This window comes from Muntiacus reevesi, chromosome 2, assembly GCF_963930625.1.
Source record: "Muntiacus reevesi chromosome 2, mMunRee1.1, whole genome shotgun sequence".
Taxonomy (NCBI): domain Eukaryota; kingdom Metazoa; phylum Chordata; class Mammalia; order Artiodactyla; family Cervidae; genus Muntiacus; species Muntiacus reevesi.
Window position 1 is genome coordinate 193,324,980 of NC_089250.1, and position 13,659 is coordinate 193,338,638.

General features: G+C 51.4%; 1 protein-coding gene across 2 annotated transcripts in view; it reads left to right on the forward strand.

The window, feature by feature from the left end:
- Window positions 1-13,210, forward strand: part of ABCC1 (ATP binding cassette subfamily C member 1 (ABCC1 blood group)) — a 149,296-nt gene extending 136,086 nt beyond the window's left edge. For both annotated transcript variants that reach the window (XM_065924403.1, XM_065924405.1), the window contains 8 exons: window positions 1,372-1,571; window positions 2,953-3,079; window positions 3,658-3,759; window positions 7,325-7,471; window positions 8,718-8,876; window positions 9,591-9,757; window positions 10,852-11,046; window positions 11,612-13,210. In XM_065924403.1, the coding sequence (XP_065780475.1) occupies window positions 1,372-1,571; window positions 2,953-3,079; window positions 3,658-3,759; window positions 7,325-7,471; window positions 8,718-8,876; window positions 9,591-9,757; window positions 10,852-11,046; window positions 11,612-11,720 (1,206 nt within the window). In that variant the 3' untranslated portion in view covers window positions 11,721-13,210. The remainder of the gene's footprint in view (window positions 1-1,371; window positions 1,572-2,952; window positions 3,080-3,657; window positions 3,760-7,324; window positions 7,472-8,717; window positions 8,877-9,590; window positions 9,758-10,851; window positions 11,047-11,611) is intronic.
- Window positions 13,211-13,659: the final 449 nt, after the last annotated feature.

Here is a 13,659-nt window from a genome sequence, read left to right on the forward strand (position 1 = left end):
TGGTGTCCAACCATATTCAGGGATTGGCAGAACCCCCAATCTGAGGTGGCCCGGGTTGGTGTGACCCCTGGGTTAGTTTTCAGAGTTTCTGGGGCCCCCAAAGGGCTCCCCAACAGGTAGTTCCAATTCCCATGTGAGCTGGCATCCAGATAAAAGTTTGAAGTCCTCGTAAGAGCCACCCGCTCTGTTCAGCGTTCCCCATGGAAGGTCTCTGCTCCTGAGATGGCCCAGGGCACCCAGCACAGCCCAGGAGGCAGGAGGCGTGGCCCTGAGCGCCTGTGTTCACTTGCCCGACTCTGCTGTTGACGAGGCCAGTGCAGACACGTTCCGTCTTCAGCACGTCCGGGAGAGGGAACTTCGGTCTCCTCGGGTCCTTCTGTACAGATGCAGAAACAGCCAGGAGAACAGAGGTCTTCAGATGACCAGTCCAGCGTCGGTCACAGTTCCTCAACGCTCCCGGTGGGCTCTTGTTCTGTCTCTTAACCAGCTGAACACCCGGGTTAGGGCAGGAGTAGAGTGGACGTGTTCTCTGCCCATGGGGGCAGGCGGAGGCAGGGTTTATGCTGAGGTCTGCTTGTCCTAAAGAAACGCTGCGGGGTCCATAAACCCTCGGGGTCAGTGGCATCAGAGAGGCCATGCCATGTTGAGGTCAACACTTTGAGGCCGGACTGTTGGTGTTCAAATCCCAGCTCTGCCGCTTCCTAGCCACATGGCCTTAGGGAAGAGGTTGACCTCAGTTTACTCATTGTGAAACAGGAATGAGCGCCTCATAGGTTTTTGATGAAGATTAAAGAGCTGATGGCTGTGAAGGTGCTTAGAGCAGTGCTGGGATGCTGGGCTCCACATCCAGTGTAGTGAGAGCCACTCACTCGTGTCTGACTCTGCGACCCCATGGACTATACAGTCCGTGGAATTCTCCAGGCCAAAATACTGGAGCAGGTAGCCTTTCCCTTCTCCAGGGGATCATCCCAACCCAGGGATCAAACCCAGGTCTCCTGCATTGCAGGCGGTTCTTTCCCAGCTGAGCCACAAGGGAAAGCCCAAGAATACTGGAGTGGATAGCCTATCCCTTCTCCAGCGGATCTTCCTGACCCAGGAATTGAACTGGGGTCTCCTGCATTGCAGGCGGATTCTTTACCAGCTGAGCTAGCAGAGATCTGGGCTCCACTGGAGCATGAGCTATTATTATCATCACTGCTGCCGCCCTGGTTACTATTGTAGTCAGTACACCTGCCATTCCTCAGGAGAAAGCAGCCCGGTCCAGCATTCTGCCCCCAAGGGGTGACTTTGGTCCAGACGTTCTCCAGCACGGCCCTGGGAGGATGGGATGAGGGGCCCCTCGCCCACCCCCAGTTCTGTTCTCTCCCCCAGAGGTTCTACGTGGCCTCCTCCCGGCAGCTGAAGCGCCTCGAGTCAGTCAGCCGCTCCCCGGTTTATTCCCACTTCAACGAGACCTTGCTGGGCGTCAGCGTCATCCGCGCCTTTGAGGAGCAGGAGCGCTTCATCCGCCAGAGCGACCTGAAGGTGGACGAGAACCAGAAGGCCTACTACCCCAGCATCGTGGCCAACAGGTGGGTGCAGGGCTGTGGGGGAGGCTCCCGGAGGGGGGCGTGGGGCCCAGCGCCGGCCTCACGGGAAGGAGGCTCGGACTCGGTGAGAGGAGAGGATGGAAGGACCATTAGAAACAGAAAGGACGCGGTCAGCCAGCACGTGGCCGCAGGGGCCACTGAAGCGCAGGCGCGGAGAGCTCTTCTGGGTCAGAAATACCGCAGGGCCATCCTTCAGCCGTGGTCCTGGGGATGCAGGGCCGTCGGTGACCCGGGCTCGGCTCCTGCGTGTTCTCCTCACATGCTTCTCTTCACCCCCGCCCCCGGGTGATGAGTGTGGGAGGCAGTTTTATTAGTAATACTATTAGGTTAGACCGTGTGAAATTGCCCTTTGGGGGATCAAGCATGGTTGAATAGCATTGGGCTTGAAAGAGAAAGGAGTAGAAGTTGGCTAATTATTGACTGAATCTAGAACATCCCGTCCTCACTTGCTTGCATCCTAAGATACTTTTTGAGATGTGAGAGAGGAGACTCCAGGGGCGAGTCATAGCACGCTGGCAGTGACCCACTGCACACTGTGAAATCTCAGCCTGAGACGGGAAGATATGGGGCATTGCTGGAAAGACCTTGCAGTTCCCTTGCGGAGTTTGTTTAGGGAGTTTGTTGAAATCTGGGTTTCTGTGGGAATAACTCACACCACGAGGATCCGTCACATGGATCTTTAAGAATGTGGTGGGAAAAAACAAATTGATAATACTGCCTCTCTAGAATGCTTTACATTTTCAAACATAAAAACAGCGTTCCTGTGTGATAGCTTACAAAAGTTAGCTTTAAACTTATAAATCTGTCTATATTTTAAAGGAAAGATAATACATTTTAATGTTTCTAAACCAGCAGTGATCTAGGTCTGGGGACCCTTTGGCTGTGTTGAGAAGGATTGTTTATTTCTCACTCTCCCTCCTCCCCCTCCTGCCAAGAGACATTTGTTTTAAATCAAGGGTGCCTCTTAGAGTTGATGATTTTTCTTAGCATTTCAGAAGTTTGTGAGACATCTTTTTTTAAAAACGCACGCATGGGTGTAATTTTAAGGTTTCAGTGAGAAAAGGTTGGCTCTGAAGAAAGCGAGTTTCAGTTTCCTGGGAAGGTCACTTCTGGAGAACTCTCTTTTAGTCCCTGGGGTTGCCAAACCAATGAGGAATTCCTGAAATTGTGTCCCTTCGGCCCTTCTTCCCCACGTCCCACGAACTGGGCAAACAAGGCCTCTCTCAGGAACTCTCGGGGAATTATTTCAGCAAGCAGGGTGGCCCCCCAGCTCCCCCACCCCCACCCTCGAGCAGAAACCCAGTCTCTGAGAAGCTGACTTGGGCGTGTGTGTGCCCCCACCCCTCCGCCTGTGTCCACGCAGGTGGCTGGCCGTGCGGCTGGAGTGTGTGGGCAACTGCATCGTCCTGTTTGCCTCGCTGTTCGCCGTGATCTCCCGGCACAGCCTCAGTGCAGGCTTGGTGGGCCTCTCGGTGTCCTACTCCCTGCAGGTAAGACACGGGCACGCTCAGGTGGACTTTGCTAATTCTCTCGCTGGGGAGCCGGTTGTCAGGCGCTTGGGCCTTTGCTTTGAATCTCTGTGGGCGTGGGGGGAAGGGATGAGGGCCACGTGGAGTCTGAGGTGCAGGTCTAGAGCCCAGTGACTGACTGAAGCAGGGGAGAAATTAATCGGGCACCCAGGGCACCCCCCATCAGCCAAGGAGCATCCCTGACGGCCTGAGAGGATGCCTCCAGCTCCCAGAAGAATGCACTTGATACTATCGATTTCCCTCGAGGCACTGCTTTAGCTGCATCTCCCAAATTTCCACGCAGTGTGTTTTCTTAACTATCATCTAATTGGAAATGCCTTCTCATTTCCTTTCTGATTGCTTGTGTAGCCCCGCGGGTTATTTTGAAATGTGGCGCTGGCATAAGAGACGCAGAGTAGCAGGTTTGGCCACCGTATCTGAGGTAGCTGTCTTCTGGGCCTTCGTTATCTGAAACATTTCATAATTTGTGCTGTCTTCATGAGAAGAAAACAACTCACGTTCACTCTAGAAGCCCGATCGGATGACTCTTCCCCTCACAGGTCACCGCATACTTGAACTGGCTCGTTCGGATGTCGTCCGAGATGGAGACCAACATTGTGGCCGTGGAGAGACTCAAGGAGTATTCGGAAACGGAGAAGGAGGTAAGGCAAGCCCCCGGCCTGACCTCTTGACCGTGATCTTTGGTGTACCTTGACTCAGAAGAATCCTCTGAACCCCAGCATGTGCCTTCTGCAGGCATCCTCCACCCAATGAAAAAAAAACAAAACAAAACCCTCTGTTATTTGTTACGTGTTTTGAATGGAGACTTACAAATTACGCAGAATGAATCATACTAATTTTCTCTTTAGGTTGAAAAGTTAAGTACAAGTGAGTCGTTTAAAAATATCAGATATCAGTAACAGAATCAGTATATGGATATTGCAAAAATTATGCTATTATTGGTAAGGAGTTTTCCGAAGTTTGGGAAACCCTGCAGTTATTTAACCCAAGTCCTCATTTTATGGATGGAGGAAAGGGGCATGTAGTGAGGGACGTTGGCTGGTCTGAGGTCACATTCATGGTCAGCGGGGCAGCTGGGAGGAGGACCCAAGGCTTTGGTGTCACGTTGACCCGAATAACTGCCTTGTTCTGTCTGCGCACCATCTGTGAATAGCAGGAGTAGTGTTAACGGCAATAGCAGTAATGCCCGGAGATACCTCCATCCCCACTGCCACCAGTAATAGCAGGGACACACACATTGTGCCGTTGTGCGGTGTCAGGCCCCGCACTAGACACTCTGTGCAGAATAATCCATTTATGCTTTCACAACCTTCTAACTCACCACCTACTATCCACCCCCGTTTTGCAGGTGAGGAAACAGACACAGAGAGGATTAGTTAGTTGCCTAAGATCACATGGGCTTGCTTCCCTGTAGCTCAAACGGTAAAGAATCTGCCTGCAATGCAGGAGACTGGGCTTTGATCCCCAGTTGGGAAGATCCCCTGGAGAAGGGCATGGCAGCCCACTCCAGTGTTCTTGCCTGGAGGATCCCATGGACAGAGGAGCCTGGTGGGCTATAGTCCACGGAATTACAAAGAGTTGGACACGACTGAGTGACTATCACTGCATTCCAAGAAAATGCCCCTTGGGAATGAAACTGAAGTGACCCTGGTTAGACTCTGACTTGGGGATTTACTGAAGTGACGTGTGCCAAGTCCTTTAGTTTGGTGAACCAGGACCCACCTCATCAGGGAGCATTCTTCAGAATGGTGTGAGTGCCCCTGTGGAAATAAGAGCACATTGCACCAGCAGGTTCCCACCCTGCCTTGATTTAGCAATTTATTATTTTTTTTTCTTTTTTTCTTTTTTATTTTTCAGTGGGTTTTGTCATACACTGATATGAATCAGCCATGGAGCTACACGTATTCCCCATCCCGGTCCCCCCTCCCACCTCCCTCTCCACCCGACTCCTCTGGGTCTTCCCAGCCCACCAGGTCGAGCACTTGACTCATGCATCCCACCTGGGCTGGTGATCTGTTTCACCATAGATAATATACATGCTGTTCTTTCGAAACATCCCACCCTCACCTTCTCCCACAGAGTTCAAAAGTCTGTTCTGTACATCTGTGTCTCTTTTTCTGTTTTGCATATAGGGTTATCGTTACCATCTTTCTAAATTCCATATATATGTGTTAGTATACTGTAATGATTTTCATCTTTCTGGCTTACTTCACTCTGTATAATGGGCTCCAGTTTCATCCATCTCATTAGAACTGATTCAAATGTATTCTTTTTAATGGCTGAGTAATATTCCATGGTGTATATGTACCACAGCTTCCTTATCCATTCGTCTGCTGATGGGCATCTAGGTTGCTTCCATGTCCTGGCTATTATAAACAGTGCTGCGATGAACATTGGGGTGCACGTGTCTCTTTCAGATCTCGTTTCCTCGGTGTGTATGCCCAGAAGTGGTATTGCTGGGTCATATGGCAGTTCTATTTCCAGTTTTTTAAGAAATCTCCACACTGTTTTCCATAGTGGCTGTACTAGTTTGCATTCTCACCAACAGTGTAAGAGGGTTCCCTTTTCTCCACACCCTCTCCAGCATTTATTGCTTGTAGACTTTTGGATAGCAGCCATCCTGACTGGCGTGTAATGGTACCTCATTGTGGTTTTGATTTGCATTTCTCTGATAATGAGTGATGTGGAGCATCTTTTCATGTGTTTTGTAGTCATCTGTATGTCTTCTTTGGAGAAATGTCTGTTTAGTTCTTTGGCCCATTTTTTGATTGGGTCATTTATTTTTCTGGAATTGAGCTTCAGGAGTTGCTTGTATATTTTTGAGATTAATCCTTTGTCTGTTTCCTCATTTGCTATTATTTTCTCCCAATCTGAGGGCTGTCTTTTCACCTTACTTATAGTTTCCTTTGTTGTGCAAAAGCTTTTAATTTTCATTAGGTCCCATTTGTTTATTTTTGCTTTTATTTCCAATTTATCAATTTATTTTTATCAGCTTTTGAGGTATAATTCATATGCCATGCAATTCACTCATTCAAAGTGTGAAATTCCGTTTTTTACTTTTAAAAATACTGTACTTATTTTCGCTACCTTTAATTATTTATTTTTATAGTTTTAGAAAAAGAGCAAATTTGAAAAATACAAGAGAAAGATCACCCAGAGTCTTACCACTATTAAAATATATATGTTTACTTATGTGTTTGTATATATTACATATGATATATATTTACAGGTAGAAAGTCCCACCCATTTCTCTCCAGTCCCCTCCGTGTTCTTACAGCAGTGTCTCCTTATTTATATGAGGGGTGTAAAAAGATTAACGTAAGAAGTTTATGGGGGAGAAAGGATGGGAGTTCTTTCATTGTCCTCTCCATTCCTCTCTTCCCTGAAGAGAGCCTGGAGCCTAGCCCAGGACATATCCAGGAGTGGACCTCAGGAAATGTGAACTGAACAAAGTAGCTTTTCAGAAATAAGGGCTGTGTGACTGCAGGCAAGTTGCTTTCACTGTCTGTGTTTCAGTTTCCTCCTGTGTAAGCTGGGGATGGGAAAGGACTCCGCTCTTGGGAATGTAGTGAGGGTTAAAGGAGGTCATGTGATAGTGTGACCTTCAAGTGTTGGCCTCCACTTTTACTCTCGCCCTCCAGACCTTCGAAGCCATCAGAGTATCTCCCCTTTAGCATTGCGTTTGTCTAGAGGAGACCGCTCATTCATTGATTTAGTCCATGAATGTTTATTGAGCACCTACTGCGTGCTCTGGGATGTAGCCGTGAACAAGTAAAAGAACCTGTTCTCATAGAGGGGCTATTCCAGTGGGTGTGGGTGACAGAATAAACAAATACTTGCTTAAAATGCCAGAAGGTGTTAAGTGCTCTCAAAGAGAATGGATGCAGAGAATGTGGGAGAAGAGGGGCCCAGGGCTCGGAGGGTGGTTGCATTAACTTGGGAGCCCCAGCAGTCAAGCAGGCCGAGGGGGTAGCTTGGCAGAGAATGTTCCAGGCAGAAGCAGCTGCAAGTGCAGAGGCCCGGAAGCAGCACACGCGGGTGTGTTCAGGGAACAGTCCAGAAGTCAGTGCGGGAGCATTGAGGCAGTGAGTGGGAAGGAGGGGGCCGTGAGGTCAGAGGGGTCGTGGAGGCCGCTCACGTGGAGCCCTGGGGCACGTGAGACAGGCTTCAGACCCTTCACGCCCCCCCACCGCCTGCTGTTCGCAGGCTCCCTGGCAAATCGAGGATAATGCCCCGCCCAGCGACTGGCCCCAGGTGGGCCGAGTGGAGTTCCGGGACTACGGCCTGCGGTACCGAGAGGACCTGGACTTGGTTCTGAAGCACATCAACGTGACCATCGACGGCGGGGAGAAGGTGGGTGCCCCTGGATCTCTGCCCGTCCACGGTCGGGCACAGATTCCACCAGGCCGTCCCGCCCCTGCCCCCGAACCACAGGATGGAGGGGGCGGGACTTTGGCGGTAAAATCTGCTCAGAGCGTCCCAACAGGGCTGCAGACTGGTAGCCCAGGAGCCGGAGGAGATATGTTTTGGAAACAATTTTAATTGCCAATACTGAAAAATCTGGAATGTTTTATGTTTAAAAAAAAAAAAAAGCCATTTCCTGCTTTTCTTGAAAGAACTTCTGGCAGCACCAGGCCCATCCTCCCCACCTGGCTCTTTCTAGATCAGACATGAGCCTCCCAGTTCACTGACCAATCCCTTCCTCCCCTTTTCAAGTGCCCCCTTGGCCCCTAGGCCTCTAGAATAGGAAGATGCCCTCCTCACTACTAGGGATGGCTCAAGGGTATCGCTGCTCCTAGAGGACGTCCTTGCCCTGAGACCCTGAGACTCTCCTGAGGAATCAGACCAAGGGTCCCTCTGGCCATTTGCCAGAGGCCAATGTCTCTGTCTTCTCTGAACATGCAGGAGTTGTTAAACGCTCCACCATGAGGCCCAGAATGTTCCGTTCCCATGAGAGAGTTTCTCCAACTTGTAACAAAAGGAGGAACAGAGTGGGTGGTGTTCTCATGGAGGCTTTCTGGCTTATGTTCCATGAGGCTGCCCTGTGAGTCGCTGTCTGAGGGCAGAGGAGCCTGCCTCTCCCGAGCCAAGATGAGAAGGGGAGTGTTCTGCCTGGAACGTCAGTCATTAGCCATTAAGTGGGGAGCCCAGTTCCCTCCAGAGGATAAGTGGAGGCCAGGTCGTACCCGTGACCTCTCTTTGCTCACTCAGCTGGGATACAAGGGCATCTTCCTGAACCTTTGAGATATTCCAGCACCTCAGGGTGGGGGAAACTCACCATCATAGAACTGAAAAACCATTTGACTGTTACTTAATACTACCTTGAGTTGCAAATAACTTACTTATTAAAGGAGCTGATTATAATTTTAATTTCTAAAAGGAGCTGGCAGAGAGAAGGAAGTCCTTCTTGACCTCTGCCCAAAACAGCCTCTAAAGGAATGTCTCCGGAAGCTGCTGAGGGGAGTGGATCTAGTGGGAGGAGGGTGGGTCGACCAGATGACTGAACTGCTCTGTGGCTGTTACTTAAGGATGCTGAGGAGCAAGAGGTCAGCCCAAATACCAGCATTCCCACTTCACCTAGGCCCTTCCTACCCCACAGGTTGGCATCGTGGGGCGGACAGGAGCTGGGAAGTCGTCCCTGACCCTGGGCTTGTTTCGAATCAACGAGTCAGCCGAGGGAGAGATCATCATTGACGACATCAACATCGCCGAGATTGGTCTGCACGACCTCCGCTTCAAGATCACCATCATCCCCCAGGTGGGCGGGTCACACTGAAAGTGACACCTGTATGTTTTCAGAACAGATGGACACTTGTTCCTACTTTGTGGTTTTTGTAACTTTTTACTGAAATTAGGCTATGTTTCTTTATGGAATCTCCCCTTAGCACATAAATAACAGGGAGAATTAAGTAGGTTTCATTCATTCCTTCACTCTTGCCACCCAGTAGGCAGGGTCCTAAGCATCTCACAGCATCCAGTTAAGACACTGGCTTCTCTGCCGGACAGGAATCTCTCACCATCCCGAGAACTAGGTGAGAATGATGAATTTTCTAGACTGATTCCTGTAGGTGGCGATTGCATAATATGTTGCCTTTTAGTGTTGTGTTGTCTTAAATTTCTTCTCAGATTCTTATTTGGAGGCAGGAGACGGAGGGGCATCCATGTACTTTGCAATTAGGAATTGCCCTAATCTGCGTGCTGGTTCTTGCTTCCAGAAAGTGCCCAACACATTTGTGTACTGAGTGCTCCAGGAAATCTGACAAGAAAGAAATCTGTTTTATTTCCCTTAACTCAGTTTTCCAGATATTTTCCCCCCATCTTTGACATCTTCAGAAGTGGTGATTCGAAGGAACTCCAAAACCCCATGTTGAACAATTCTGGCAAGGACTTTCTACATCCCACCTATTTACCCCACCCATGTCCAACCGTGCCTTGAGCCTCACATGCCATCTGCCGTCTTCCCTCCAAACAGGACCCCGTTTTGTTTTCGGGTTCCCTCCGTATGAACCTGGACCCATTCAGCCAGTACTCGGATGAAGAGGTCTGGACGTCCCTGGAGCTGGCCCACCTGAAGGGCTTTGTGTCAGCCCTTCCCGATAAACTGAACCATGAATGCGCGGAAGGCGGGGAGAATCTGAGGTAGGCAAGTGTGATGCTCGGGCCTCCTTATCACCTCTGTCGGGGCGTTGGTAGGTTTTGTCTACTTGCGTCAGGTTCAGACCTGGGCTTGAGTTCCAGCTCTGCCACATGAGCCATTTGTCTCCTGACCTCTTGGGCCTCAAGTTTCAGTATCTAAAACAGGTTTCATGCTGAGCTCATTTTTACCCTGAGGTGTAAGCAGGATGATTCCAACAGCTCCTTTCTCACCCCAGGTCCATTCTGTGGAGAGTAAAGTTGTTACATTTTGGAAAGGCTTCTCTCCCAGGCAGTAAACAGCACTGCTCTGGGCCCTCCCTCCCTTCCCCCACCCACAGCCCTAGCTGCCTGGCCCTTTCCCCAGGCTCCACCCAGGATCCAGCAACTAAAGTGGTGATGCCTGGCACAGCAGGGACCCTGTGCCTCTCTCGCTGCATCCATCACCATGACAACCAAGCACCAACCCTCAGGTGTGCTCACCAAGAGCCGTGGCCACTCACACACGGGGGTGGCCAGCCAGGCGGCTCTGCTAGTCTTGGCTCACCCACGTGGGTTGGGGCCACTGGCTGCAGGCGGATATTCTAGCTGGCCTCCACTGGGGCCATTAGTCTCTGCCCCATGTGTCCCTCCTTCCCTGGCAGACCAGCCTAGGCATGTCGTCACAGTGATGGCAGAGGTGCAGGCGTGAGCACACCCTGGTGTGCATCCCCGTTCCAAGCCTCTAGGTTTGCCAGCATCCCAGTGGCCAAAGCCGGGCACAAGGTCAAGTCCTGGGTCCACTGAGAGAGGCCCTGCAGAAGGCACGGATATGGGGCCAGTTTGCTAATTGTTCTGCTTGCTATACTGAACTGATCAGATACCTTGGCTATCACCTCTGAGCTCTGTGTGGAGAATGAATCTGAGACTGCTTCTAGCTCAGCAGGAAGACCTTGCTGATCCATTAGTGTGGCTGATGTGGCCGCAGATGTGGGGGGTGGAAGTGCTCTCTTGGTCTGAGCAGCAGACAGGGTCTCCTCTCCCTCCTCTCAGCTCGGGCCTGGGCTCAGTGTCAGGGGTGGTTTTGACAGTCGTTTCCTGGTCTTTCTCGCCCGGTCTAGCGTCGGGCAGCGCCAGCTTGTGTGCCTGGCCCGGGCCTTGCTGAGGAAGACAAAAATCCTGGTGTTGGACGAGGCCACGGCGGCTGTGGACCTGGAAACGGACGATCTCATTCAGTCCACCATCCGGACGCAGTTTGATGACTGTACCGTCCTCACCATCGCTCACCGGCTCAACACCATCATGGACTACACGAGGTGATGCTCTTGGCCCAGAAGGCCTCCGGGTCTCACGGTCCACCCACCCCCCACCCCGTTCACCCACTCATTCATTCATTCATGCGACACTGACCTTACGCCTAGTGACAGCCCTGGTGTGTCTCTGTCCTGGTTAGTACCAGGCATTTTTGCCATCTCTCAGTCAAAAGTTAACATGTGTGTGGATTGTCTGCCACATTCCTGGCTCCATTCCAGACACTGGGGACCCTGCCGGGAGCTGTCGCACAAGGAGCCTGCCTAAGGGACCTTATGGATTAGTTAGTTGGGGGCTGGGTGCAGAGATAGACAATAAACACAGCAACAAATAAAAACGAATTGTGCTGGGAGGGAAATACACAAGGCGATAAGAGTGCTGAAGGTTACGTCACAGGACGTTGACTAGAACTGGGGTCGAGGCCAGGCAGCCAGGTGGACGGCTGCTGCAGCAGGCCTGGTAGAGGGTATTGGTGGTCTGACCCAAAGCAGGGGCTTGCCCAAGTAGACTCTTGGGGCACGAGGTGCCAGCCCCTACCCCACGCCTCACGTCTGCATCCCTCCCTTGCAGGGTGATCGTCCTGGACAAAGGGGAGGTCCGGGAGTGGGGCTCCCCTTCCGACCTCCTGCAGCGGAGAGGTGTCTTCTACAGCATGGCCAAAGATGCTGGCTTGGTGTGAGCCCGGAGTGGGTGCAGCTGGTCAGAACTGCAGGGCTGACCTGCCAGCAGTCAGGGGCAAGTCAGCATCCTTGGGAACCCAAGCTTCTCATAGACTGAAACCAAAAAAAAAATGAAAACCGCCCCCCACCCCCAAACCAAAACACACACAGAGCAGCCGCCCTCTGGCCCTTGCCTGGAACTGGCCATGAAGAAATGGGAGAGATGCTGGGATGCAGCCCCTCCCCCCCGCAATGATGCACACGCCCTCGGCTCTGTGGCCCCCGCAGATGCACACAGGTTCTCACGCCCCTTGGAGGGCACACGTGTTTTCCCTGCTCTGTGGGGACATTCAGGCCAGCAGACTTCCAGAGAAATCGGTTGTGTAAAATCTGCTAGTGACCAAATCCAGCCAACTGCCTCAGGTCTCTCCAGCCGAAGTCTGTGGATTCCGCACCTTGGAGATGCTTGCTGGTCCCCGGCACCTCTCCATCCTTGCCTGGCTCTCCCCAGATGCTTGTCTCTCCAGGGCTGCAGTTGGAGGTGAGGGGCTTGATGAAGCTCGTGCTCACCCTTGGGCAGTGTCCCAAGGACCACTGATGGCCCTCTCACCAGCCATCTGGTCTACCAGGTGCTCAGACGCTGGGAACCAGCCTCCCAGCCCTGCCTCCAACAGGACTTGCTGGCTGGACTCGGGGTGACCAGGCCTGGAGGTCCAGGCTGGGAGAGGCCTCTCAGTGCTGGCTTCCCCTCTTGGCTGCTCACCTCCTTACCCACCTCAGTCTTTGCCTTCCTCCCTCTGTCTTTTTACCCATGGCTAGAATGGGTTTACGCCTCCAGGTGCCCGAGAATGAAAACCTGCTCATCGTTACGAAGCGTTCTAAGCCAAGAGCACCGGTCCCTCTGGGTGGGAGCAGCTGGTACTGAAAAGGGCCCCCGTGAGCCCCCTCCTTGTTCTTAGATTTCAGTTTTTCACCGGGGCCACTGGTTCACTGTCAAGGCCAGCACAGTGGATAACTTGACTCAACGGTTACTGAGTCTCTTCTGAGACAAGAAAAGGACCTTTTCACAAGTGTCAGTGATTTTTTCTTTTTCTTTTTTAAAGTACTGCTCCAGGGAGATAAACAGTCTCAAGACTTTAATTTCTTGGGAGGAAGCGTTGGGCCGAGGAGCGGCACCCCAGGGAATGGCCAGGTTGGCCCAGCATCTGGAGGTTGGGGTCTGTCTTAGCCCTGTAGGTCCCTCAGTTGGAGACCAAAGTGAGACCCAAAAAGCAGAGAGAGGTCGCTATTCATGCTCGCTATGTGACTTACATTGCTGACTTCAAACCAGAGAAGCATCTTTCTCCTCTTAGGTGGAAATATATATTTATTTTTTGTAAGTTAAACCATTCTTTCACATTAGCTAAACCAAGTGTTTCTTGGGGATCTTTTTGTAATGACTTACACTGGAAACGTGAACATTTGCAAATAATTTGCAGTAAAAAAAAAAATTTTATTTCTTTCTAAACAACTGTTGCATTTTCTTTCTAGCAAGGATTCCCGTTCTCTCTCCAGGACTCAGGACGGGGCACCCTCTCATCTGCTGCTGTCCTTACTCCTTGGCAAGCGTGGTGTTTCTAGCGGGAGCTCTTGGAATTGGGAACCTAGAGATTAAGAATCAGGTGGGGTTTGGTGGGGACTCAGCGTGGCACGGTGGATGGACTTGAGTCCTGCCCTCATCCTCTGCAGGCTGTGTGACCCTGGGCAAGCCACTTAGTCTTCGTGCCTCAGTTGCCTGATCTGTAAAATGGGGCTGATCATACCTGCCTCCTGGGCTTGCTCTGAAGATGAACACTGACGTGGGTGTTAAGTGCGCAGCCCAGTTCGGATTGTAAGACACAGGCGTGGCCAGCATCACGTGTGGCAAGAATTTCCCTTGGGAGCTTCCCTGATGGTCCTCTGGTCAAGAGTCTGCCTTCC